Source organism: Abramis brama (assembly GCF_963993115.1).
Source record: "Abramis brama genome assembly, chromosome: 7".
Classification (NCBI taxonomy): Eukaryota; Metazoa; Chordata; class Actinopteri; order Cypriniformes; family Leuciscidae; genus Abramis; species Abramis brama.
Genome location: NC_139969.1, coordinates 40,770,163 through 40,795,779, shown reverse-complemented (window position 1 = coordinate 40,795,779; position 25,617 = coordinate 40,770,163). Strand labels below are relative to the sequence as shown.

General features: G+C 39.7%; 1 protein-coding gene across 4 annotated transcripts in view; it reads left to right on the top strand.

Moving 5' to 3' along the window:
- Positions 1-25,617, top strand: part of LOC311087281 (uncharacterized protein) — a 180,046-nt gene that overhangs the window by 21,964 nt on the left and 132,465 nt on the right. For all 4 annotated transcript variants that reach the window (XM_084120580.1, XM_084120578.1, XM_084120579.1 and 1 more), the window contains exons 7-9: positions 9,627-9,797; positions 11,437-11,610; positions 13,821-13,991. In XM_084120580.1, the coding sequence (XP_083976706.1) occupies positions 9,627-9,797; positions 11,437-11,610; positions 13,821-13,991 (516 nt within the window). The remainder of the gene's footprint in view (positions 1-9,626; positions 9,798-11,436; positions 11,611-13,820; positions 13,992-25,617) is intronic.

Here is a 25,617-nt window from a genome sequence, read left to right as displayed (position 1 = left end):
TTTGCTGAGGACTTTATAGAACTGTTATCAACAATTACCTCAGAGTTTGACTGTTTTGCCATTGCTGGAGATTTTAACATTCACATAGATAATGCAGAAACCAATATGGCAAAATAAATCAAAACTGTTTAAAAACTTTTGATATGACTCAGCTTGTACATGGACCCACACACAATCGTGGACACACTCTAGATTTACTTATCAGTAAGGGTCTAAACATTTCATCGATTGTTATTAAGGATGTAGCACTGTCTGAACATTTCTGTATTTTCTTTAATATATTGATTTCTCCTGCCGTTGAAGCTAGATATGTGTCTGTCAAGAAGAAATGCCTAAATGAGAAAACTAGTGTACTATTTATGAAGGCTATATCCTTAACACCAAGCATATCTGCTAACTCTGTCGATTTTCTCCTTGATTCTTTTAACTCAAAAGTTAAAAGTGTAATTGATGATATTGCTACTGTGAAAGTCAGGAAGAAGAGTGGCAGACAAAAAGCACCTTGGAGAAACTCAACAGCAGTGCAAAATATGAAAAACAATGCAGAAAAGCAGAGCGCATGTGGCGGAAGACAAAACTTGTAGTCCATTATAACATCTACAAAGACAGCCTTCATGCTTTCAATATGGAACTAGGCAAAGCTAGACAGACTTTCTTCTCAAATATTATAAACAGCAATTTAAACAACACACGCACTCTTTTTGCTACTGTAGAGAGACTGACAAACCCCCCCAAGCCAGATTCCCAGTGAAATGCTCTCAGACAGCAAGTGCAGTGAGTTTGCTTCTTTCTTCTCTGAGAAAATCAATAATATCAGAAAGGTGATCAGCACATACTTGAGTTGCGCTGGGGTCAGACAGATCAGACCACCTGAGAAAGTAGTTATTATGTCTGATTTCAAAGAAATTGATGGCAAAATTTTGGAATAAACCGTACAGCACCTTAAAACATCAACCTGCGCTCTTGACACACTTCCCACATCTTTTTTCAACAGTGTGTTTAGCAGTTTAGAAGCAGATCTTCTAGAAGTGGTAAATGCCTCACTTCTCTCTGGGAGTTTTCCAAACTCCCTGAAAACTGCAGTTGTCAAGCCCCTCCTGAAAAAGAGCCATCTGGATAAGACCATATTAAGCAACTATAGACCGATCTCAAATCTTCCATTCATAGGCAAAATCATTGAAAAAGTTGTCTTCAGTCAGCTGAACAAATTCTTATGCTCGAATGGATACTTTGATAATTTTCAATCTGGTTTCCGACCGCACCACAGCACAGAGACAGCGCTCATAAAGATAATAAACGATATTCGCTTAAATACTGATTCAGGCAAATTATCAGTGCTGGTATTACTTGACCTCAGTGCAGCATTTGGCACTGTCAATCATAACATACTTCTTGACTGGCTGGAAAACTGGGTGGGGCTTTCTGGGACAGTCCTAAAATGGTTCAGGTCATACTTAGATGGGAGAGGTTATTATGTGAGTATAGGAGACCATAAGTCTGAGTGGACGTCCATGACATGCGGAGTCCCTCAAGGCTCAATTCTTGCGCCACTCCTTTTCAACCTGTATATGCTCCCAATGAGCCAAATAATGAGAAATAACCAAATTGCTTACCACAGCTATGCAGACGACACACAGATCTACTTAGCCCTATCGCCTAACGATTACAGCCCCATTGACTCCCTGTGCCAATGCACTGATGAAGTCAACAGTTGAATGTGCCAAAACTTTCTTCAGTTAAACAAAGACAATACTGACGTCATTGCGTTTGGAATCAAAGATGAAGTTCTCAAGGTGAACGCATACCTTCACTCTAGGGGTCTAACAACTAAAAATCAAGTCAGGAATCTTGGTGTGACACTAGAGTCAGACCTTAGTTTCAGTAGTCATGTCAAAGCAATAACTAAATCAGCATACTATCATCTGAAAAATATTGCAAGAATTAGATGCTTTGTTTCCAGACAAGACTTAGAGAAACTTGTTCATGCTTTCATCACCAGCAGGGTGGATTATTGTAATGGACTTCTCACTGGCCTTCCCAAAAAGACCATAAGACAGTTGCAGCTCATACAGAACACTGCCGCCAGGATTCTGAGCAGAACCAGAAAATTTGAACATATCACACCAGTCCTCAGGTCTTTACACTGGCTCCTAGTTAGATTTAGGATTGAATTTAAAGTATTATTACTGGTATATAAATCATTCAATGGCCTAGGACCTCAATACATTGCAGATATGCTCACTGAATATAAACCCAACAGATCATTAGGATCATATCAGCTAGAAATACCAAGGGTTCACTCTAAGCATGGCGAGTCTGCTTTTAGCTACTATGCCAGCCTGTGACGGGGCGCATAGCTACCGTCACGGCAGCGATGCGCTACCTATTCCAGTTCACAAAGACTGAGTGAAAATGTTGCCTGTATTTGTTTGTCAAGCGTGTCAATGTGTTCTGTTAATCCTCATACTGTTTCAAATCAGCGGTAACCTAGCCTTTTATCAAAACCCCCACAGTAATCCCGTAGCTTTCGTGTGCACACTTTTAATATCTAATACTACGGTGATTTATATGCTATAGCTACTACTATCAATACATATCTTACTGTTTAAAACCATGCCATTTATTTCACAATCATAACCAGTTTCAATAACCACGCAACATATGTTTTCGTTAATTATGTATCTGTTTATTTAGTTTAAAAGGAACATAGCTTTGACATACCATCTTTGTGTCTTACTGGCGTCTCCGGTTTGTTTGTGTAAAGGAATTTTTGCCGCAATTGTGGGGTTTAAATGACGCTATGACTTCCGGGTCAATTGGAAGTGACCCGGAGTTTGAGTTATTAATTTTTTGGCTGTTAATATGACTTGTGGCTTTGCCAGATGTTAGCTGGAACCATATAAATAATATTTTGTAATTTTCTAGTTTTAAAGATGTAGCATTACGGCTGTTTTGAAGCATTTATGGTCTATTCACCTGAGCCACCCCTGCATTGTAATATTGTGTTGGTATGTGCCAATTTCAGGGGTGGCTTCAGTCCTATAAAGACTAGTAGCTTTATTCTCTCTGGGGGAGTGTGAGATGAGAGGACATAAGTCTGTCGATGCTCTATGTATAGTGGCTTGTGCAAAGGTCAATTTCTAAGCAGCTGCAAAATTGTGATTTTTTTTTTGTTTTTGACTCTCATGTCAATTTACTTTATTTACTAAACAGTATTTTTTTTTTTTTTTTTTTTTTCTTGTAAATTTGTATTGCCTTTCTTTGGCCTTAATTGGGGTAAATCAAAGAACTTGGACTTCAGCGCCGTCCGCGATACATCCACAGAAGTTCCCGTCGAAAGTTTGTTTACCACCAGCCTGGCAATTCTGCTTCAAACATTCCCTCCTTCTGGACCACTGGTGCACGTCTACCGCGTCATCAGAGCAGTGCCGCTCTCGGTGCTAACAACACTGGAAACATCGCGAGCTCTCAGAACGCTCAGCTGAGCAGCACGGAAAACATCGCGAGATCTCTCCACATTAAGTTGGACAGAAAACGTGGAGTGGATCCTGGTGTACTACGGCCTCTACAAAGATCCACTACAGCATCAACACTCAAAATAGAACTTTTCAATACACAATCTCTTACAAATAAAGCAGCTTTCATACAAGACCACATCATGGAAAAGGGATTAGACTTAATGTGTCTGACAGAAACATGGCACCAGCCAGGGGTTTACTCAGCGCTAAATGAAGCCTGCCCCCCCGGTTACAGCTACCTGGAGAGAGCACGCAGCACTGGTCGGGGTGGCGGCCTAGCTGTCATATACCAACAAAACTTGGAGCTATCCCCCCTCCCCCTGCCTACATTTTCCTCATTTGAATGCCTTGCATTTAAATGTCAACCTCCCTTCCCCATGGCAATACTTCTGATCTACCGGCCCCCCAAACCAAACTCAGCTTTCATCCCAGAGATACGTGACCTTCTCACAACACTCTGCACCACCTCTACCAACATTACTATACTTGGGGATATTAATATTCATGTAGACAACCCCTCCTGCCACTTTACAGCTGAGTTTCTGCAAGTACTAGATTGCCTCAACCTCCAACAACATGTCGATGTCCCCACACACTCCAGGGGGCACATACTGGATCTGGTCATTTCGAACTCCGCCCCTATTAGCAACCTTCTGGTGTATGATTTGGGTGTATCTGACCATAAGGCCGTCTCAATGGAGCTGTCAATACTGTCCCCACACAACAAAGTCAGGCGTCAAATCTGTTATAGGGACCTGAGAAAGATCAGCCTGGACACCTTGACCATCGACCTCCAACATCTCTCCTCTGCCGACTTCTCTTCAGCCACTGAGTCAGCTGACTTCTACAACAAATCTCTAAGCAGTCTCCTGGATCTCCATGCCCCTGTCAAAACTAAAACTGTAAGCTTCTTACGCTCAGCCCCCTGGTACACAAATGAACTCCGGCAAATGAAAACAGCTGGGCGTGTCCTTGAGCGTCGTCTCAAGACCTCTGAACTCAATGTTCATAAGCAGGCCTACAGAGAACATCAGAGGTCCTATGCAAGGTCCTTGAGAAATGCACGTTCACTGTTCTTTTCCAACATTATCAACAACAGCCCTGGAAACTCCAAGCAACTTTTCTCTACCATACATGGCATCCTCAAACCGCAAACTCATTTTCATTCAGAAGCAACAGAGGAGAGGTGTAACAATTTCATTACTTTTTTCAGAAAAAAAGTAGACACCATTCGCTCCCTGCTATCTAGTTTCTCCACACTGCCTGCCCCGACTACTGAACCACAGCCCGAGATTTCCCAACATCTCTGTTGTTTTTTGGCCATCTCACAGCGAGAGGTTGAGGACATTATTAAAAAGATGAAACCATCCACCTGTGCCCTGGACCCCTTCCCCACAGCTCTGGTAAAATCCAACTCCCATGCCATAAGTCCCCTGATCACAAAGGTCATTAACCACTCCCTCCGGGCTGGCTTTGTCCCATCAACACTGAAAACCGCTGTCATCAGGCCAGTTCTCAAAAAACCCACCCTAGACCCTGAAGTCTTCGCCAACTACAGGCCTATATCCAACCTTCCATTTCTCTCTAAGGTGATGGAAAAAGTAGTTGCCGCGCAGCTCCAGGACCATCTAAAACAAAACAACCTATTCGAAAAGTTTCAGTCTGGTTTCCGCCCTGGCCACAGCACAGAAACAGCCCTGGTCAGGGTCACAAATGACCTGCTGATGACTGCTGACTCTGGCTCTCCATCTCTTCTCATCCTACTGGACTTGACTGCAGCATTTGACACTGTGGACCACAACATCCTCCTCCACCGGCTAAATTCTGTTATCGGTGTCTCTGATTCTGCCCTTGAGTGGTTCTCATCTTACCTAACTGGGAGAACTGAGCATGTCGCCTTGGGAAATACTAAATCTCTGTCACACAATGTCACCTGTGGTGTCCCTCAAGGTTCAGTGCTCAGCCCCACCCTGTTCATTCTTTACATGCTCCCCCTTGGCCACGTCATCAGCCGACACGGAATTTCATTCCATTGCTATGCTGATGACACTCAACTTTACATCAGGACAAGCCCAACTTCCTCTTCCGCCTTGATATCATCCACTCTGACCACCTGCCTGGAGGAGGTAGAGGCGTGGATGAAACAAAACTTTCTGCAGCTAAACAGCATGAAGACTGAAGCCATCTTAGTTGGCACTCCACACCAGGTTCGGTCATCTGACATTACTAGCATTACCTTCTCTGGCCAAAATATTCCACTTTTAACATCAGCCACAAACCTGGGTGTTAAAATGGACTCCCATCTGACATTTGAGCCTCACATTAAACATCTCTGCAAGACCTCCTTCTTCCACCTCAGGAACATTGCCAAACTTCGTTCCATACTCACCTCTGCAGATGCTGAAAAGCTTGTCCACGTCTTTATCTCCTCCAGGCTGGATTACTGTAATGCGCTCCTTACCGGGATCTCTGAAAAAAGCCTTCAGAAGCTACAGAACATCCAGAACAGCGCCGCTAGGATCCTGCTGAGGGTACGCAAATATGACCACATCACCCCCATCCTCAAATCACTTCACTGGCTTCCTGTCTCACTCAGGATTGAGTACAAGGTCTCTCTACTTACCTACCAGTGCATCCATGGTGAAGCCCCCCCCCTACCTCAAAGAACTCCTTACTCCACAGACCTCAACACGTGCCCTCCGATCTGCCTCTGCGTATCTCCTAAAACCTCCCAGGACCAAGCTTCGTACAATGGGAGATCGGGCTTTCTGCTCAGCTGCCCCTAGTCTGTGGAATGCTCTCCCTGACTACCTGAGGACACCACAGACTTTGGATGCTTTTAAACGAGGCCTTAAAACCCACCTTTTTAAGAGAGCTTTTGATTGAACTCCCCTTTTTCTGTTTTTTATTTTTATTTTTTTTTATCATGTAGCACTTTGAGATTTTCTTAAATATAAAGTGCTTTACAAATTAAATTTATTATTATTATTATTAAATAAAAAGATCCCATCTGTTCAAACTCATCCAACTTCTCCTGAGTGTTTACATCTGCTCACGACGACTCAGCCACATTTACCCTCAACACAGCCGCAGCTGGAACCAGCTTCCAGAAGAGATCAGATGTGCTCCTACAGTAGTCACATTCAAATCCAGACTCAAAACACATTTGTTTAGCTATGCATTTACTGAATGAGCACTGTGCCGCTGTTCGTCCGACTGTTTGTACTGTACTGTTTTTATTTTTTATTTTATTTTTCTAAACTGTTTTAATTATTCATATTTGTTTTAATTATTTTAATTTCTTCTATGTAAAGCACTTTGAATTGCCATTGTGTATGAAATGTGCTATATAAATAAACTTGCCTTGCCTTGCCTTATCGTACATATGGTTTTTGTGTTTGGTTATCGTGTTTATTGTTTCACATTGAGAAAAAAAAAGAAGAAATCCACATATTCGAGTGAGAAAATGCACTGCTCTGACCAGGGTTATTATAGTTTTGCATTTTTCATTAGTTTTTATTTTTATTTCGTTTTGACTTTTTGTTTTCGAATTCAGTTTAGTTTTAATTAGTTTTTAAAGTGGGTTTGCTAGTTTAGTTTAGTTTTTATTTTTTTGAAAATGCTTAGTTTTAGTTTAGTTTTTATTAGTTTTAGTGTTAGTTTTAGTCTTTTTTTGTCATTTGGGTTATTTGTCAGGGGCAAGATTCAAAAAGGTCAGAAAAAGTATTGTGTAATAATAACTCAACAAAAACATCATACAATATTAGAAAGAAATTCACACCCCATTGAAATGCCTTTAACTTACCTCTTACAAAATCCACACGCTGTACCAAAAATCTACACATCTTCTATACAGAATGCACACCCTATACAAATACCACAGCTGTACAATTTGTACACCCTACTAAATTTACCCTATACAGTGAGTCAGTAGCCTACTCATCTGGATTGAAGCAGCAAGCATTCAGTGTAAAAGTAAAAAAAAGACATAACATTATTTAATATCTGAATCGCAGCTTATATAACTTAGTGTTTTGACATCGACAACCACAACCAAAAAGTGCATTTTACCTCAAACTTGCGACTAGTTAACTTTCTAAAGAAGGCGCAATCGCTTCTCGGGTCGACATCAACACACTGACAAAATTATATTCAGAATTTAAAATATTTTAATACCACTTTTTAATGTGTGATTGTGTAACGTTAAAGGTATTCACGAGATAGAGATACCAACCTTTCGCGAACATGCTTCCAACGTCGAACGAACACTCGTTCTCATGGAGACGCGGTGTGCACGGAGGGGAGGGGCTGTGTGTGTGTGCGCGCGCGCGCATGTGAGAGACGCATGGGGAAAGGAAATGCCGCTGAACGAATACGCTGCGTGTTTTATGAAAGACATTGACAAAGACGAAAACTAAGGACATTTACTCTATAATTTTATTTTATTTTAGTTAGTTTTGCCAAACACACATTACAGTTTTAGTTAGTTATCGTTTTTTTGTAATGCCTCGTTTTTATTTTTATTTCAGTTAACGACAATGTTTTTTCCCACCTAGTTTTCGTTTTTTCGTTCGTTTTCGTTAACGATTATAACCTTGGCTCTGACAGACGTAGCAGGGACACAGATAACGGTGTGCTAAGCGAAGTTTCTAATGGCAGTTTGCGTTTTCTGTTATTAAACCTGTCTCCCTTAACGAAACTTAAAGGAAGCATAGTCTATGTCTCAAAATAATTTTGTTATCAGTTAAGTTGTCATCTCAGCTCACTCGGGGTACAGCGCTTACCTGCAGTCATGAATGCAGTGATGGACAGCTGTCTTTCCTCATTCGACTGCTGTTTGGATTTCATGTCATTTCTCGTTTTGGTGGTGATATGATAATTCAGTATAATTAATTAATTTGATCCATTTTGTAATATAATTTATTAAGATCATTTTCATCTAAGTAAGTCCAAACTTCGCGAGGCAGATGACGACATTATGTGAACAAATACAATCAACACGCTCCACAGAGCCACCCAGTGCATTTAATTATAACTGTGAGTTAGTGCTCGGATTTATCATGGATTCACAGCATTTACGGCCAGCAAAGCAATGTAGTAAAATTCTAATAGTATTTTATTTTTCAAATAATAATTAAAGATGTAATATTCGTGCACACCCCTAGTACTGACACTCTGTGTTTGAAGGACTTGCTCTGGTGCATCAAATCAAGCACTCCGTAATCACAGGTAAACTGTCTGACCAGTCAGGTGTTTGTCATGAGAAGTGTTCCACAAAATAGCTATGTTTTGCAGACAGTTATACAAGTTTATTTTACAAATAAATTTGTTCTCAAGAAATTATCTTGTGCTTCCTTTCCACCCTTCTGAATTATGTTGCATTGATAAGGAGTTATCACAAACTAAGACTGTTTAGTTGTGCTATCTTACAATCAATATATAGGAAATGTAAGGTGTCACCAATGTAAGGGTTAAAACTTGAAGTGGCGATGAGGTCTTAAAATGTATGGAAGGGGTCTTAAAAAGTATTCATTTTAACTTCATCATTCCTGAATATACCCTGCTCTAAGATATCGGCATCAGCCATCGGTTGACCTTAATCTTGAAATATTAAAAACAAATAAAATTTCTTAGGTTTAAGTAATCTTAGCTTTACTTAAATCATTAAAGATTTTATGTCAAAAAGACATGTACATGTGAATGGAAGCATTTTTAGAATTATAGAGAAAGGCCTTTAACTTGCCATAAAAGTGTGAACTGTCTCATAAAATAGTGTCGGTGCAGTCAAGTCAATAAAATTGTTGAATATTAAGTGTCCCCAACTAAGCAAGACAGAGGCAACAGTGGCAAGAACCTAAACTCCATCAGGTGACATAAATAGAAAAAAAATACAAAATTTTTTTTAAATCATTTTATCTAGGAAACCCCCCCCCCCCCCCACTAATGTACAGGAAATAGTATTTTTTAGAAGATGAATGTTAGTTTAACTTGGCCTCTTTGCTGTATATGCTGTTCATGTAAAAAATACATGTAAAATGTATTTAATATTTGTATATAGAACATGTATTGTATGTGTTCCATCTAATTCTGCGTTGTGACTTATTGTAGGTTAAATGATTGTAACTTAACAGACAAAAGCTGTTCAGCTCTGGCTGCAGTTCTTGGATCAGATACCAATCTGAAAGAGCTGAACATGAACAATAATAATCTGCAAGATTCAGGAGTGAAGCTGATCTGCACTGGACTGAAGAATATAAAGTGTAAATTGGAGATACTGAGGTAAGTTGAGCCACAGGAGTCACATGACTAGAGTGAGGTGCGATGACTGACAGGACGATGCCGGAGGCAAAAGCGCAATAGATCTTTTGTGAAAAATTCAAAGATCTTTTATTTATTTGTTACAACGTGGGTATACCATATCAGTCCTGTCATTGTGCTATTTTATTGTTGTTGTGTTTTTTCATCAAGTAATATTGAAGTGACATTAAGCATTAATTTTGTTCCAAGAAAAGGAAAGATCTAACATTAACTATCAGAATAAGAGCTACAGATCCTGAGAGTCATTGGGAAATATCCTTTCTTGTAAAATAAGTGCTCCACCGGCTCTGGGGGGTTAATAAAGGCCGGAAGCTAGTTATTTTAGTCGATAAAGTTTTATATAAGGATGTTTACATTTGAAAAGAGGTTTCTGCCTTGGTCTGAGTATTTAGGGAGATGCTGAAGAAGGCTTGTGGTGATTTGTAACTCAAATTTGCCTGTGATGCAGAGTGTATGCAGGCACTCCGCATCATGTATTTTATAATGTCAGGTACGCATCTTCTTTCTTCATTCCAGAGCATTTGGGGTTTTGCATTTTTTTATATTTGAACTGATTATGTAATTGGCATGATACATTTACCTGACATAATAAATTGTTACATTTGATTTTATTACGACTGACTCTGAAATTGTTTTCCCAAGTTAAAAGGATTCGTATGTTACCGCAAGTTTTGCGTCAGATTAGTGACGACTAATATTTTGGCGCTAATTCAAGTGTGCGTGTTTTGCAAAGACAAGAAGTGAATTTCCGTTTAGGGCAGCAAAAGTGCTGCTTGACCAGCCTAAATCTGGGTGTGTCTTACCTCTGTTTTAATTTAATGTTATTTTAGATAAGTGTACGTGGGAAACCACGGCATGGCCAATCCAAAGCTATTATAAGACAAGTAAAGTTGGTTGACTTATATGTGTAGTAGTGGCCATACCTCTACTGAAGTAAACGTTACTTTAATTTCAAGTGTATGCAATCACGGGGGCTATACCAAAGTATCTTTGATTGTGTAAGCGTTAATGCGACCAATCTCAGGTATATAGCAGTTACTTCTGTTTAGTGACCGAAGCTGGCGAGATTGTGATCGTGAGACCCACGTTAAACAAGGCGTGAGGACCTCTGAGTGACATAGCTTCCTAATATGAATGGGTAAAATATAAGTAAAGAGTTAAAAAGAACAATCAAATGTATTGCTAAACTATTATATTATTGACCAATAACCAATTGGCAATCTAACTTAAATTCGAGGTCGTGATAAAATGGAGTCAGATATAAAATGGAATCAGATAAAAGCTTAAATGGAATTAAATTACTTTGCCACGCGGAAAGACAGTAACACAGAGAGACCTTCACCCGTTCTGGCGGAAACCCCCATTTGGACCGATAAACGGGCTTACACAGTTTTAAATAATTGTAATCTCGAAAGTGATGTTGATGTCTAACATATTAAAGATTTCTGTGCCTTTTATTTGCCTCCATATTCAGTTGTCAGTTTTTGCAACTAACTTTCAATGCATTTCTGTAAAGAACAAAATAAAATTCAAGTTTAAGGATTTATATTGTTCAGGGTTTAACTGATTAATCAGCTGAATGTTTTCCTCTCTGTTCTAGACTCTCTAACTGCAGTGTAACAGAAGAAGGTTATAAAGCTCTGGCTTCAGCTCTGAGATCAAACCCTTCACACCTGATAGAGCTGGATCTCACAGGAAATGATCCTGGACAATCAGGAGTGAAGGAGCTCAATGATTTACTACAGGATCCAGACTGTCAACTGAAGACACTGAGGTGAGACGGGATCAAATAATTAACTAAATTACTTATATGGAGGCTAAATATTCATAACTAATATATTATTTTAGCTATACAATTAGCTTGACAATTTGTTGCATCAAAATGATCAAGATCAGATCAGATGCTGCAGGTTCTGTCATGATGATAAACGTCAACACAGTTTAGTTGTGATTAGGGATGGCCCGATACCGATACTGGCATCGGGGATCGGGCCGATACTGTCCTCATATACTCGTACTCGTACTCATAAAAATTTGCCGATACCACGCACCGATACCTTGTACATTTTGCGAAACGAAACTGGCTGCAGCGAGTGCTTTGTCGAGGTGAACTGAGGCATAGACGCGCGAGCTGGTCGAGCACATCCCTTTAAACAGACATCAGTGGAAAGTTTGTTCAGTCGGATGTCAATGGCAAAGAAAATAAAACGAGGCATGTAGCTTATTATTAACGTTAACTGACGAGAGAGAGAGAGAGAGCGAGCGAGCGCACTTCTGTTGAATGCTCTTGATTGCTGATCGTTCACTCAGCACATGTTATTTGGATGAAAACTAAATCGCATATGTAAGTAAAGTAAAACATGAACTGTTACCTGATTTATGTATAACGAGTGGTTCCCTACATTATTACAGGATGTGTGCAGGTCAAGAAGTTCCATGAACGCAAACATCCAAAGTGCGCGCCCCGCAAACCAGCGTCTGAATTAAATTGTATGAAAAAATTTACTGAATTAAATTGTCTTTCACGTCTTGCGCTTGTACGGACGAATTCACACAAAATTATGTAAAAACGCCCATCTGGGCGAGTATCCTATAGTAAACAAAGTCGGTTATATCTCAAATGAACGTAGCATGTTCAAATGCGGTCTGTGCGTTCGGTCTTAAAGGGGCAGCAGTCTAATAATCCTGCTTCTGTGTTTTAATGTTAATCAAACAAAGGACAAAGAAATTACTCACTGCTCTTGACTAAATAGGCTACCCTTTACAACTTTACAAAAATATCCATCTATATATAATTTATACAGTAATGAATATGCTTTTTTCACATTTGATTACTTTATTCAAATTTCTGTACCTGTTAGATCTACCTGAAAAACTCTAAAAACACTGTTTATTTCATTTGTAGTCTTTCTTTGTTCTATTGTATTTATTTGTCCTATTTGTAATTCGATTGTTCTTATTTCGTTACTGACTGCTTACTTGTTTAAATTCACATTAATTAGGCTGGTAGTTTTTGTTGTAGTATCAAAATTGGATTAAATAATTTATATTTCACTGGTTTTGACAAACATTTGAACCGCTGACCCAATCCTCAGCACTGAGCCCTGCTGAAGCTGCTCTAAATATGTGCTGTGGCTATTAAATGAAAGATAAAATATGATAGAGCAATAGAATGAACAGTGACAGTAACAGAAGCTCATACAATGCATTTTAGCAGGCTTAATTAAGCATGAAAATAACTGAAAGAAATATATATTTGATGAACAAATTAAGACAACTAATATGATTTATATTCTTTTGGTTTATCTACTAATACATTTAAAAATGGCAAATGCAGTGAAAATTCAGGGATCGGTTACGGTATCGGTATTGGCGAGTACCAAAAATGAAAGTATCGGTATCGGACTCGTTCTGCAAAAAGTGGTATCGGGGCATCCCTAGTTGTGATACGAGCTAAAGGTCAAATAGACATTATGGGTCAATATATGGGCTGCTACAGTATTCTGGAGTATACCTTGATAATTGAAATGCACAATTTTATTTTTTGTGCACACTTCTCATCAAAATTCTAGATAACCTTTTAGTGAAATAGTTTTCTGAACACAATTGTTTTCCATCAAGCCCAGATTCACTGCATCTCTCTACAGCAGGTCTATGAGTCTCCAGATGTTCACAATTATGCAGCTTCACAAGCCAGTTTTCTCTGTGCTGATGTTTCTCACTCCTCCTGCTTAAAAGCCAGAAAGATCTTAATTTCACACTCTGTATTCATACTGAAAACCATGATCTACTGAGCTTTTGCCCTTCTGATCTGTGAGACGTTTCTGTTCTTATGGGTTTGCTTTAGGACTGAGTGTCGCTCTAGTTTCTTTTAAATATATATTTATTTGCGTTTTTAAATGTAAAAAAAAAAAAAATTATTGTATCAATCATTTTTGTAATGCAACAGACATTTAGTTGAGAACTGAATTGACTCTTCTGCAGGTTTTTGAGTCCTGCTGCAAAGGAAGCCTGTCAGTATGTGAATAGAGTTGTGGGTAAAAACCCGTTTCTCCAGAAAGAGCTGAATCTGAGTGGACATAAACTAGGAGACACAGGAGTGAATCAGATCGCTGCTCTACTGCAGGATAAACACTGTCAACTCAACACACTGACGTGAGTATTGCTCATTTACTTATAATATTACTTTACTTTTAGTTGTAATGTTAGCAGATGATAATATTTCCTCCCTTGTTTGAGTCAGAGCAGTTTTTTCCTCAGAGTCACACAGAGCCACAACAATTTAAAGTAATAAAATTAAACATCAAATTAAAAAAACACAATTAAAACATGATATCAAGCTTTAAATATTTGGTTAAGACAGACAGTTGGATCATGGGTCAATAATTATTTCAGTTACTGTAGGGGGGGGGGGTGATGATCTCTGTGAACCCAAGTGCCTGTGAGTTTCAAGGGTCATGAAACCTTAAACCAAATTTTCTAAGATTTTAACAGAGGTATGTGTTTTGAACATCATTGAAGACAATGTTAGCATCTGTTAGATTTAATAGTAGGGTGAAAATGGTAACATTTTAGTTTTTTCTGCTATTTCCGTCTTCCGAGTTTAAAATCTTTTTAAACAGGCTGTGACGTGGCAGAGCACTGTAGTACTTTGATGACTCATTGGTGTCTCATAATTATTCTTGACTCTGAGTTCCCTTTCGAGGGAACTCGCACTGCATCGTTAAAAACGTCTCTTTGGGGACGCTCCCTGAGCTCGCGCCTCTGAAGTATGAATGAAACTATTCCAATCCTGATTGGTGTTGCGTCATGACGTAACATGTGGCGGCATACCCGTAAGTATAAATAGACACCGGCACACAAACGCGTTAGCTTTCGCTCCTCAGCAAGCGCTCTCTGTTCTGTCTGTTATATTTGGTGTTGTTTGTCACATATCTGATCATTTATTATGTCGAGTGAGCAGTTCAAGAAATGTGTACACCCCTGCCCTAGATATATCACGGGTGGGGACACACATCAGTTATGTGTGGACTGTTTGGGAGTGCAGCACGCCCGGACAGCTCTCGAGGGAGCTGCTTGCGGTCATTACGAGTCACTTTCTATCAGAGTGCTGCGCTCCCGCCTGGCTGTCTTTGATGAGGATGACCAGGCTCGCGTTCCCTGCGGTTCGTGGATCGTGGGGTTCGCAAAGGAACCTTGCAGACGAGAATGAGACTGCTGCGGCACCTTCTCATTCTTCATCTGAAAGTTCTGAAGCCCCTGTTCATGGTGCAGAAGCCAGCGCTGCAGCTTCTTCTGCCTGTGACGAGGGTCCAATGCTTGAGTTGTCTGCTTCCGAGGAAGTGGATGTACTCAGCATCGAGGCGGACGAACGTGAATTAGACTCGCCAGTTCACGTTCCCGCTTATGAGGAGCTCGTTGAGGTTGTGACGCGTGCAGTGGCCACACTCAACAGGAAGCGCAAAGTAAAAGCAAATTAGATGAGTGCTTCCTGCAGCACCGCTCACAACCTCAGTGCCGGGGCTTACCATTTTTCCCTGATTTACACAAAGAAATCTCGAAATCATGGGAAAAACCCCACTCATCTCGTGTCTCCTATCCTTCTGCTGTGGATTATAGCCATGTGGTAGGTGCCGAGAGAGTTGGGGTATGGGAAGATGCCGCAGATGGAGGAGGCTCTTGCCAGCTACCTCTCTCCTGAAGCAGCATCATCCCTAAAAGCCCCGACGCTGCCCAGCAAACCATGCAGAGATACCTCTGCATTGGTGGGCAGGGCATATATGGCAGCAGGTCGGGCTGGTTCATGTCTGCACACTATGGCCTAGGGGTGGGAATCTCTAGGCACCTCACGATTCGATTCGATTACGATTCAGAGGGTAACGATTATCGATTATTAATGATTTTTATTTTTTTGGACTTGGTACTTTTAAAGCAAAGTATTTATGATGATCCATAACGAACTTACTTCCAATCTTCCTATATTAATTTTATTAATAAAACAAATGGAAGTGATTTGGCAAGTCAACTGTAAGGTTACATTTGCCAGCATATGTCCCAACATTGCAAAGAACCAACATGAAAATAAATGTGCCTGTACTAGCAGCATACTTGTAGTAAATTAATACAAACTTCAGGCATATTCTGAATCTCTAGCATTTAATAATAGACTTCTAACCAACATCCTCTTGTTATTTCCAATGAGCAATATAATCCTTCAGACAAAAAACATTTTGCTGTAGCAAAATCACAAACAGTTTTCGTTCAAAAATATAGAATTATGTACCAGCAGCTCTCATATAATACTTGTGGACTTATGCATATTCTGAATAATTAGTAACATACAAAGCCGCTCTTATACACAACTAAATAATAAATAGTTATGACTTGAAATGTTTGCTGTATACCACAATCAAAAACAGCTTATACAAAAAAAGTGAATGAACATCTGCAGAGAGCACAGTCAAAATGTAACTTTTTGTGACTGGCATTGCACATATTGCAGGGCAGTATAACATACGTATAACAGATCGGTTTACAGTATATTGATGTGAAAACTAAACAATACAGAAAGCAGCTCTCATACAAAAAATACTAAATAGGTAACAATGAAATTGCCAATTTTCCATACGTTAGCTTTTAACGAAGAGGGTGCCGTTCGAATTTGGCGCTCAGCCATCATGCCAGGCCATCACTGTAAAGCAATTTCAAACACTGCACCTAGATGCTGGCCTTTCAGCTGGAGTGGTCGAGACTAGTGATGCGCGGGTCGTCTCATAACCCGCGGGCCCCGCGGGTAGCCCGCGGGTCGGGTTGGGGCGGGTAAAGAAATTGTCCCTTTATTTGCGGGGCGGGTTGGGGCGGGTCATTAAAAACAAAATAAAATAAAAATCCATTAATGTTGCATGCAATGTCCAGCCTATATTAAATATTTGGGAATATCAATCTAATCATATTTTAGTAGGTTCTTTGATAAGGCCGTAGCAATGCAACTTGCGTGATTTCCCCAAACCTTTGGCGTCACGTGACACAGCTCACGCAAAGCAGCTCGCGCCAAGCAGCTCCCCCCGCCAGCCACAACAACAAAGACGGAGAAATAAAAGTGAAGATGGAAGATGAGGTGCGGGAGAAATTGAGGTCGGGATTTTACATAATTAAAAGAAAAAAAGGTGAATGATGAATTAGATGAATACAAACACTGCATTGTAAATATTGAAAATGTTTAAATCATTATCTTATTAATATGACCTGATTTATGGTTCATATTCAGAATCGTCTGTTATTGCCAGTTTACATGGCGATGTTTCCAAGCACTTTCAGGCTGAAATAAAGGCTGTTTTCATTTACATTACAATGCCTAGTATGTCTATTTAATGATCGCGGGTGCGGGGCGGGGCGGGTTGTAAAAATAGATACAGTGGTGCGGGGCGGGCTGGGGCGGGCCAAATAATTTCATAAAAGCGGGACCCGCGGGTTGGAAAAAAAGCCGACCCGCGCATCACTAGTCGAGACCATACTTAGCTCCAGAGCTCCTTCCACGAGGAGATTGTATGGCCTAAAGACTGTATGGCAGTCTCTGGTGAAGACTGCCATAATGGACTCCGTGCAGGACAGACTGGATCCTTTACAGTTTGCTTATAGACCAGGTCGAGGTGTGGATGATGCCACGGGAACACTTTTAAATCTGTTTTTTAAACATCTCGAAGGGGCAGGTTCTCTGGTCCGTTTGCTTTTTGTTGATTTTTCTTCCGCATTTAACTGTATTCAGCCTCATGTTTTAGCTGATAAACTGAAACAAAACTTCAACATTGATCCAGGCTTGATCAGTTGGCTGATGGACTTCCTAACAGAGCGGCCTCAGCGAGTCAGGGCAGCTATCCAGGTCATCATGTTATTAAGTTTGCAGATTACTCTGTCATCGTTTCATTTCTAAGTCAGAAAGACTGTGGCATGGTCCTGTTTTATCAGATTTTGTTGAGTGGTGTGAAACTGCCTTTCTAAACATAAATGTAAACAAAACTAAAGAAATGTACATCAATTTTGGCAGGTCACCTGTGTCTCTTCCACCTGCTCTTATCAACAGCCAGGCTGTGGATCAGGTAGAGAACTACAAATACCTGGGGACGGTCATTGACAATAAGTTGCGCTTTGAGTCCCAGGTAGATGCTGTCTGCAAGAAGGCTCATCAACGTATGTACTTTTATCGGAAACTTAGAAATTTTAACCTGGACACTACCTTTATGAAAATGTTTTATTTTTGTTTTATTGAATCAATTCTTACTTTCTCATTTATCTGTTGGTACGGTTCCCTCTTGGAGAAGCAAAAGAACCGTCTTAATGATGTCGTCAAAGTGTGTAGTAAAATTGCTGGAATTGCCTTAAATGACCTTAGCGAGGTGTACAGGGTCAGATGTGTGAGGAAGGCTAAGGCTATCATTGCTGACCCTTCTCACCCCTTGTGCCAAGAGTTTTTACTGCTTCCTTCCGGGCGTCGTTATAATGTTCCACGGGGTAACACCAACAGGTTCAAAAAGTCCATGATCCCCAGAGCGATTAGTCTTTTAAATGAATGAGTATATTTAATGTATTATTTTATTATGTGATCTTTGTTTTGTGTTGATGGTACGTTGTATGTGACTGCTGGCTGTAAACTAAATTGCCCCATGGGGGATAATAAAGCTAAACTAACTAAACTAACTAAAGTGGAATGTGTTTACCACTTGGTGTAGAGAACATGAGTTAGACCCAGTTAACTGCCCAGTGGCTTCAGTTCTGGAATTCCTTCAAGATCGTTTCTCTGCTGGTCTCACCCCTTCCACCATTAAGGTGTACGTGGCTGACATTGCGGCTTTCCATGCACCACTAAATGATGGGCCGCTGGGGAGGAACCAGCTGGTCATACGTTTTCTCTGTGGTACATGGAGGATGAGACCGACAACCAGGACAAGAGTTCCTGCCTGGGATCTGGTGGTGGTTCTTGAAGGGTTATCCCTGGCCCCCTTCGAACCACTTCAGTCGGCTTCACCTAAGGACTTGACGTTTAAGATGGCATTTCTCTTAGCCATTACCTCACTTAAGAGGGTGGGAGATCTCCAAGCCCTGGCAGTTTTGCCAGCTTGCTTGGAGTTTGCCCCGGGAGGAGTTAAGGCCATCTTGCATCCGAGCAACCGAGGTGCCTTCCAACATGGCAAGGTCTATTGTCCTGCATGCATTTCATCCTCCACCACATGTGTCGGCAGAAGAAGAGAGACTCCACGTGCTTTGTCCTGTCAGAGCACTGAGTATTTACCTTGAGAGGTCCTCTTCTTGGAGGAGGTCGGACCAACTTTTAGTGTGTTTTGGGTCATCTAAGAAGGGGCTCTCTGCATCCAAGCAAACAATCAGTAACTGGATTGTACAGGCTATTGTCTCGGCTTAACAGGTGCACAGTCTGCCTTCACCTTTGGCCATAAGGGCTCATTCCACTAGAGGCATGGCCTCCTCTAGGGCCCTCTACTTGGGGGTGCCCCTCCAGGAGATCTGTGAGGCAGCCGGTTGGGCTACCCCACACACTTTTATCAGATTTTATAGTCTGCACCTCCCTAATATGCCCAGTGCACAGGTGCTCTCGCCCTAGCTTGTGCCTGATCAGTTTCACACAGGGGCAGGCATTTTGATGCGTGGCATAGTGGGTATTCGTTCCCAAAAGAGTCATTTTTAACGACGCTGTGCAAGTTCCCTCGAAAGGGGAGAAGGGAACGAGACACTGCGTCGCCTTGCCACACCCTTTCATGCCTGGGAGCGGCTTGCTTCATCACGAGGCTAACGCGTGTGTGTGCCGGTGTCTATTTATACTTCCGGGTATGCCGTCACATGTTACATCATGACGCAACACCAATCAGGATTGGAATAGTTTCATTCATATTCATACGCTCAGGGAGCGTCCCCAAAGAGTTGTTTTTAACGATGCAGTGTCTTGTTCCCTTCTCAGGGAACAAGGGTTACAGATGTAACCCGAGACGTTTTCTTATCCAATGAGAAGACACTTTCTCTTAATTATTCATGACACCACGTGGATGTTTCCAATGACAGACATGTCAAACTGTGATATCGCATAGTAGATGAGAGAAGTTCCAGTGCATCTTTCCCCTCGATGCTGCCAGAGCTAGACTCTGGCTGCGGGCGCTTGGTTGGCGCATCAACCATGGACGCAGGCATTTTTCTCGAGAGAGCTTCGATAACTGGAGAATGGTGGACTTCGGTCTTGTTCACCAATGCAGATTGCGTCTTGCGAGTGATGCGGTACCAAGTCCCGAGGACTTTTCTATCCCCTATCCCCTCAGAGTTGTGTGTGTGTGTCTAAAATGTAACACTGACCGTTTTACTTGCCTTTTGTTAAATAAGCACTCGTTATTAAAATGTAGATATTTCGATAATACCTCAATTGTACGGAAAGTACGTTTAATTTGTGCAAATTTTTATGTCACTGTCCATCTTAATTATGGGGGTTCAGGGGGCGCGTAGATCTAGGCCATGTACGGAACGTTTTTTTTTGTTTGTTTTTTTTTAAGCGGGAAATTAATTATTTTCAAATATATGCATTTATAGTGTGTATATAAACAAATATATATTTTATAATGACATTATAATTATACATGTACATTAATATGTTTTAAATACTATAGGCCAATATATGTAGCAGTGCATTCAGTTACTTTTGAAAGGACAAAAATAAGGTGTCAGTGTATTTCATTAGACTTTAACTTTGCCAGCTAAAAAAAAAATCCAGCATTTCCTCACGTTTTACCACTGATTTTTAGTGACAGTCGATATGCATGGGCCACTGGCGATGACAGTTCCCCCCCCTCCCCTGCCGTGCCACACCACACGCACTCCCCTCCCTTCTTCTCACAGCCATCCACGCCCATTGAAGTTGCATTTTTCAAAAAGATTGTGAGCTAGACTTGAGCTGAAAGAGGGGAGTTTCATGACCCTTTAACCTGATCTCTGATCAGTTTTATACATTTGTATATGTTTTAATTAGACATTAGTATAATTAAAAGGAATAGTAGTAGTTAATGGTTTCTTATTGGCCTGTTTAGCTGAGCCATCCATAAAATAAACAAAACAAGCACTGAAAATTTATAAAAGAGCACATATTATACAGACACTTGATATTTAATCATATTAGATGATTAGTTAATTGCATTTGATAGATTTTACTTTCAATAAAACAATTGTAATGGGTTTGTAGAAGGTGTTTTTATGCAGTTTTTGGCCAGCATGTGTCGTTTCGAAACTACACGCTTGCACGCTTAGACTACCCTTACGAAAAAGAAGTATACTTCAAGTTAATTTTATTAAGTATACTTAAGTAATGTTCAAGTATATTTTTAAGTATACTTTATGTAGTAAGTATACTAATATCAATGTATACTTGTGGTAAACTTGTAAGTGTACTATTTCAATACTGCTTGGGACTAAATTGGCCCACTTTTAGTATATAAAACTATAAGGCCTGGTTTCACAGACAGGGCTTAGATTAAGCTAGGATTAGGCCTTTGTTCAATTAGGACATTTAAGTAGCTTTTATAAATGTGCCTTAGACAAAAACATTACTGGTGTGCATCTTGAGACAAAACAATGACATTGACATATTTTAAGGTATGTCAGTGCAAGTTGCTTTCAGTTAAAACAGCTCAAATGGGCATTTTAGTCTGGGACTAGCTTAAGCCTTGTCTGTGAAACCGGGGGAATGTGTACTATAAGTGCAACAGTAGTAAACTTTAATTACACAACTAGGTTTGTCATTTGTAAAGCATCTGTACTACAAGTGAACTTATAAGTATACTTGTAGTTTACTATTTTAATACAAGTAGTTCATTTTTTAGTTTATGAACGTACACACTGAAGTGTACTCTCAGTAAACTACTAGTTTAGTAGTTTATACTGCAAGTATACTTGTAAGTTTTCTTTAAGTGAACATAACTGTGAGAAAGTGAACCTCACTTCTCACTGTTACGCACTCTCGCATTGACTGTGAATGACGTTACACGCGAGAGCGGGAGAGACTCTGGACATTTGAACACGCACACACATACACCTGCACGCTCCTTTATAAACATGATGCCATGCTTAGGCTAATTGTGTTATTTTGTGAAGGGGTATGGATGGCTAGTGAACACAGGGGGGGTTGTGTTTAAAGAGAAGGCTGGCGCGGGGCTATGCGCCATTAACGCATTCGCGTGCATTTGTTTGTAGAACGGTTAGTCCGCGATTTCATTCACAACACTCAAAACTAATTTGTCACTGCTTATTACTTCCTACTTTACCACCTTCATGACATGTAGTGCGGTACCCACTAGTTCATGTCTCATTTACTCCCTGTTTCTGTCTAAAAATCCTAGTTAATTCATACATATTGTGACTCACGCATTTCCTGCATCCCGGTCCGATTCGACTGCTCCTATGCGGATGCGCGCGCCGCTGTAGGGGCGGTATTTATCTCGGTCACAGGGCAGAGGGTGCAGAGCATTGTTCACAGGGGTGTCTGTTTGTAATAATGTGTTGTATGTATATGTGGGGTGTGAATAGGTGGTGTAAATGTTGTATAAAATGTTAGTGATATGATAATAATATTTTGTTTTCATGTAATGTTTATTTTCTACTTAGCTTATAGCTTATTTATGGCCTTAGGCTAAAGATAATACCCTGAATGTTGGTATGGTCCAATTTGGCTTAATGCTTTGGCCTATTTAAGAGGGCCTCATTCTGCATTCGGGAGAGTGAGGGTGAGTACTAGCTTGCTGTGAGGCTATGTACAAAGTGTTTGCTATTGTTGGAAGCTAAAAGCATTGTGCTATTCCGATTTATTTTTGATTATTTTGTTTTCTTGAATTCTGAGTTAAAATATAAATAAACTTTATTTTATTTTTTGGAACAATTGAGATCTGGTAGCCGTCTTTTCCACCTCCACCATCGCAAGCCAGTGAGCCTACACATCCCAATACTTGGGGTGACGCTCGGTTCCCCACAATAACATTATACTTATAGTTTACTATTCATATATTATTTTTGCACTTGCAGTATACTACTATGTTCAAATGTAGATATTATGTTTTATACTTGGAAAAATACTTTTAACTGTACTTTAATTTGGAAAACATTTTATTAGCTTCATGCATCCTTTTTTAATCAATACTTAAATGTCGGTAAGTTTCATAAAGAAAGGCAACATTTTAAACAAAAAAGTTGAGAAAATCACATTTTTGTCAAAGACTACGCCTTGATCAGATTCAGAACGATGATCAAAACACAGATGGAGGAGATCGAGTCCAACACCCCCACAGCTTCACAGTCATTTTCTCTTCATGGGTTCGACATTTCATTTGGTAACATTAAGCAGATTTGATTTACATGCTGTTTAATGTTTGATAATCACGTTATTTTACATTTGTGTGAGCAATCTTGTTTCAGCTTCTTCTCCTGTGTTTTGATCCGGAGATTCTGTACTAGAAGATGTGTCATAGCGCCCCCACCATATAACAGTGAAAACATGGATAGCTGGAATATTCAGTCAATGGTGGGGAAAGAGTAAAGTAAAATTAAAATAAATTCCTATGTACACTACCAGTAGACTAGCCTACACAAAAATTCAGATACACAGAGAAACATATCTGTTTTACTTCAATATTCGAATAAATATTTTCAAACAATGTAAGTTTCATAAGACTGTATATGAAAAACAATGTAAAAAAGGTATATTTAATAGGCTACTCGATCAAAAGAGTTAACACAACTACAAGGCCAGTATACTTTGAATAATTAATTATACTTTTAAGTATATTTTGATCAAAAGATTTAGTACATGTACAGGCCAAATATACTTGGACTTTTCTCTCAGTATAAGTCAAGTATAGGGCTGCACGATTAATCGCAATTTACATGTAATCGCACTTAAATCGAGATGGCTTATCGCGATTTTAAAATCGCAAAGGCTGCGATTATTTTTTATGCGCAGTTTGTCATTGATGTACGGCTCTGTAAACGTTGCTCCATCTGAAAGCACTGTGAGTTTGAGTCACTTATAACGTGCATTTGAAAAAACAACACGCGTCTAACATCTTTCCAAAACATGATAAGCATTTATGAGCCTCTTTTTTAATAACATGCAACATTTAATAACATGCATTTACTCCAAACTCACTTCATAACGACAGTTGAGCTCCTCCTTCTGTGAGATGATGTGCCTTCTTACACAGAATAAGGCAGTCGTGTATTTATAAGTCATGTTTAATCAAAGCGTTTCAATCTTCTGTTTATTCAGCTACAGCGATAGGGATTTCCTGGAATGATGCGCCGTTATTGTACTTCTGCGGCGGGGCAGTATTTACTACCAATCAGCCGCACTCCACTGACAAGCTGCGCATAAAATAATCGCAGCCTTTGCCAAATCGCGTGCGGTTTTATTGCGATTAATCGTGCAGCGCTAGTTAAGTACACTTAAGTGTAATTTTAAGTATATTTCTGAGAAGTACATAAAGTATATTTCTGAGAAGTATATAAAATGTAGACTGAAAGTATACTTTCTTATTTTTAGTTTAAAAGAAGAATTATAATAGAACACTTAAATAAACTTCTTTTTTGTAAGGGTAACGCTTCAAAACAGTGAATCATTTTTCAAAGAAATTGGTTTAATTGATTTGAAGCTTTGAAAAGCTTAGTATGGGGATAAATCAATGCCAAAACCATTGAAAATGGACAGACTAAAAGTCACAAATAGATATTACAACTTGTAAACACAAAACACAATCTACAAATAGATTAAAAATCCGGAAACAAACGCTTTGTGATCCACAAATATAAAGCATGATCTACAAAAAGATTAAAAATCCACAAATAAACACATCCTGATTCACAAATAGAAATCAGTGACTTGTACTTGAAAACCAGAATTTGAATGAATGTAAAGTGACTTGTTTGCAGGTGAAGATCATGTTCTGTTTGTAGATTGTGTCACATTTGTTTTCAGAATTCTGACACTATTGTTTCGCTGTTGTGACAAAATAATGCCATAATCATTGAAAACGAAGAGACTATGAGTCAAAAATGCATATTACAATTTGTAAACACAAAACAAGATCTACAAATAAATTTGCAAACAAACTCCTCATAATCTGCAAATGTAAAACACAATCTGTAAATAGATTCCAAATCTGCAAACAAACTCCTCATGATCCGCAAATGTAAAACAAGATCTACAAATAGATAAAAAATCCACAAACAGACTTTTCATGACATACAAATATAAAATGCGATCTACAGATAATTTAAAATCCGCAAACAAACTCTTTATGATTCACAAATAGAAATCAGTGACTTGTACTTGACAACCAGAATTTGAATGAATGCAAAGTGATTTGTCTGCACATGAGGGTCATTATTTGTTTGTAGATTGTGTTGCATTTGTTTTCAGAATTTTGGCACAACTGTTTTGCTGTTTTTTTCCCCCTGTAAAAACCACTGTAAAAAGACATTCTTACTGTTATGATCAGGCACACTGGCCACAACATAAAATGACCGCAAAGTCAGTTGGACTCGTTTGTCTAGGGGGTTTATTAAACAATTGAGTAAATTATAGCCTAGAAATCTAGACGCACCCTAGCGGCAGCAAAATGTATTTTGCAGCCAGGGCAGTCTAGCAACTCTCCATTGACTTTCGAGCTGCAAAAACCTAAATTGGGTCAGGCCAATCACGTCGTGTATAGAGTAGGCGGGGCGGGCTTAACATAATGACGACAGAGTT